We start from the raw sequence: 3188 nt of genomic DNA on the forward strand, positions 1-3188 counted from the left end.
AGAATGCTCTTCTGTCTTTCAGTCTGAATAATATTACATTCTGACATAAATCCATTTTTAATATGTATTTATTTATTTGACAGCACAGGGTCTTAGTTGCAACATGTGGAATCTAGTTTCCTGATCAGGAATTGAACCCCGGGCCATGAGCATTGGTAGTGCAGACTCTTAGCCACTGGACCACTAGGGAAGTTCTCTGACACTAATTTTTTAAATAACAATTTTATTGAGATATAATGGACTTCCCTCATAGCTCAGTTGGTAAAGAAATCACCTGCAATGCAGGAGACCACAGTTCAATTCCTGGGTCGGGAAGATCCCCTGGAGAAGGGGTAGGCTACCTACTCCAGTATTCTTGGGCTTCCTTTGTGGCTCAGCTAGTAAAGAATCTGCCTGCATTGGGGAAGCCTGGGTTTGACCTCTGGCTTGGGAAAATCCTCTGGAGAAGGGAAAGGCTACCCACTTCCAGTATTCTAGCCTAGAGAATTTCGTGGACTGTATAGTCCATGGGGTTGCAAAGAGTCGGACACAACTGAGCGACTTCCACTTCACTCACATACAATAACATTTGCCTTTGCCAAATGTACACCTGAGTATTTGGGGTGTAGTTTTATAGAGTTGTCCAACCATCATCACTCTCTAATTTCAGAACATTTTCATCACCCTTCTGAAAAAGCATTCCAAACAATTATCACTCCCCATTCTCCCTTCCCATTAGTCCCTAGCAATCTTTAATCTACTTTTTCTTTGTATGGTTTTGTTTTTTCTGGACATTTCTTAGAAACAGAATCATACAATATTTATCCTTTTGTATATGATTTTTTTCATTTACCATAATGGTTTCAAGGTTTATTCACGTCGTAGCATGTGTTCATACTTCATTTCTTTATTTTTTTCTGACACATCCTATAATAAAATAATTTTAATCTAATCATCGATAGTATCAACCATGATGTTTTGGTTTTTATTGATTTTTATTAGAGTATAATTGATTTGCAATGTTGTGCTAGTTTCTTCTGTACTGCAAAGTGAATCAGTTATACATATATTCACTCTTTTTTAGATTCTATTCCCATATATAATTACACACTATAGAGCAGAGTTCCCTGTGCTATACAGTAGGTTCTTATTAGTTATCTATTTTATATATAGCAATGTGCATATTTCAGTCCCAATCTCCCAATTTATCCCTTCTCCTCAGCACTTCATTTCTTTTTTTGGTTGAAAGATATTCCACTGTGTGAGTATACCACATTTTGTTTATTCATCCATCAGTTGATGGATATTTGAGTTGTTTCCATCTTAGCTATTATGAATAATGCTTCTATGACCATGTATTTACAGGTTTAAAAGTTTTTTTTAGTTTTTAAATTATGAAAGTATCATAACACATTTATAGGAGACTTAGAAAATACAGAACAAGTTTACATATAGTTCTACTATATATTACAATTATTTTTTAAGTAGATAAATTAAGATTTTTAGATGGAGTTCCAATATCAAACTCTCAAAAGTTGATAGAATGAATATACAGAGAAGTAGAAGGATACAGTAGACCTGAAAAGCATTAAATCAATTTGACATAATTAAAATTTATACGATTTTCACACAACAATAGGATACAATTTCTATTCAAGTTCCTATGACGGTAAACTAGGAGACACTGGAAAATATCCAGGGACATAAAACAAGGTGCAAAAATTTCGTGGTCTAAAGGTATTGAAATTTCATGGTCTAAGGGTCTGTTCTCTTATCACTATGGAATTATGTTAGAAATCAGTATCAAAAGATATTTGAAAATTACTCATATATTTCAAGTGCAGTATGACATTTACCAAGGAGATCTTCAACTTAGCCATTGAAAGCATCAATAAAGTTAGACTGAAAAAACAAGATGGTGATTGCAGAGAAGAAAACATTTAAATGAGAAATTAGTATCAAAATGAGAAATTGTGGCCTGAAAAAAAGGTGAAATAGCAACAAAGCATTTTTGACAAATGGCCAGCATAATAATTTCTTGGACTGTTGCTCATGAGATAATATACTGTGTAATATATAATAATAAAATCAGCGCCCAGCCGGCAGTGCCCGGGCCCGCACACCGGGAGCGCGGCTCGCTCCGCGGTCCGCCTCGTGGCCACACGTACTGGCGTTTCCGCGTGCTGTTTAATTAGCTAGGAGAAGTTCTGATGTGGCTTTTTTTTTTTTTTTTTAACGCAGAGACCAGCAATCCGTTATGGAGCATGCCATTACCCCGCTGGAACCCCTGCTTCCCTCTGGGAGTTTGAAATACTGCCTTGTGATTCTGAACCAGCCTTTGGACAAATGTTTTCGTCATCTTTGGCACAAAGCTCTTTTAAAAGCCTGTGCTGATGGAGGTGCCAACCGCTTATATGATGTCACAGAAGGAGAGAGGGAGAGCTTTCTGCCTGAATTCATCAGTGGAGACTTTGATTCTATTAGGCCTGAAGTTAGAGAATACTACGCTATTAAGGGCTGTGAAATTATCTCAACTCCGGATCAAGACCATACTGACTTTACCAAGTGCCTTGAAGTGCTCCAAAGGAAGATAGAAGAAAAAGACCTACAGGTAGATATGATTGTGACCTTGGGAGGACTTGCTGGACGTTTTGACCAGATCATGGCATCTGTGAGCACTTTGTTCCAAGCGCCTCAAATAACTTCTTTGTCCGTTATAATAATCCAAGAGGAATCTCTCGTCTACCTGCTCCAACCGGGAAAGCACAAATTGCATGTAGATACTGGGATGGAAGGTGATTGGTGTGGCCTCATTCCTGTTGGACAGCCTTGCAATCAGGTGACAACAACAGGCCTAAAGTGGAACCTCACACATCAGACGCTCAGCTTTGGAACACTAGTCAGCACTTCCAACGCCTACGACGGATCTGGTGTTGTGGCTGTGGAGACGGACTGTCCCCTGCTCTGGACCATGGCCGTAAAACTCTGACCAGCACTGACCTCCGTCGCTGTGCCTCTGACATACCTCATTTGCCAACAACATCATGCTCAACAAGAACAGTCCTCCTGGGCTGGCAGTATCTAAACCTGTCCCCTGGGAGGCCCGCTAGTTTTAAAGACTTTTCATGTTCTGATCATGCAGGGAGCGCTATAAATGACAGAGTTCAGTTTTACTCTGACCAGGGAAGGGGGGAGGGTCGTCATTATTT

At 39.2% G+C, this 3188-nt stretch overlaps 1 protein-coding gene across 1 annotated transcript; it reads left to right on the forward strand.

Moving 5' to 3' along the window:
- The first annotated feature begins 2230 nt into the window (after positions 1-2230).
- LOC128054504 (thiamin pyrophosphokinase 1-like) lies at positions 2231-2975 on the forward strand. The gene is made up of 2 exons (XM_052647129.1): positions 2231-2590; positions 2711-2975. The coding sequence occupies exons 1-2, from the start codon at positions 2237-2239 to the stop codon at positions 2966-2968; spliced, it is 612 nt and encodes a 203-aa protein (XP_052503089.1). The 5' UTR covers positions 2231-2236; the 3' UTR covers positions 2969-2975.
- The last annotated feature ends 213 nt before the right edge of the window (positions 2976-3188 follow it).

The sequence above is a fragment of the Budorcas taxicolor genome, chromosome 10 (genome assembly GCF_023091745.1).
Source record: "Budorcas taxicolor isolate Tak-1 chromosome 10, Takin1.1, whole genome shotgun sequence".
Lineage (NCBI taxonomy): Eukaryota > Metazoa > Chordata > Mammalia > Artiodactyla > Bovidae > Budorcas > Budorcas taxicolor.

What these genes read in the sequence shown, in the direction of transcription:
- LOC128054504 (XM_052647129.1), top strand. Translation starts at nt 2,237, where the DNA reads ATGGAGCATGCCATTACCCCGCTGGAACCCCTGCTTCCCTCTGGGAGT. An exon ending in TAGAAGAAAAAGACCTACAG is followed by an intron (nt 2,591 to 2,710) that starts GTAGATATGATT and finishes ATAATCCAAGAG; the next exon opens with GAATCTCTCGTCTACCTGCT.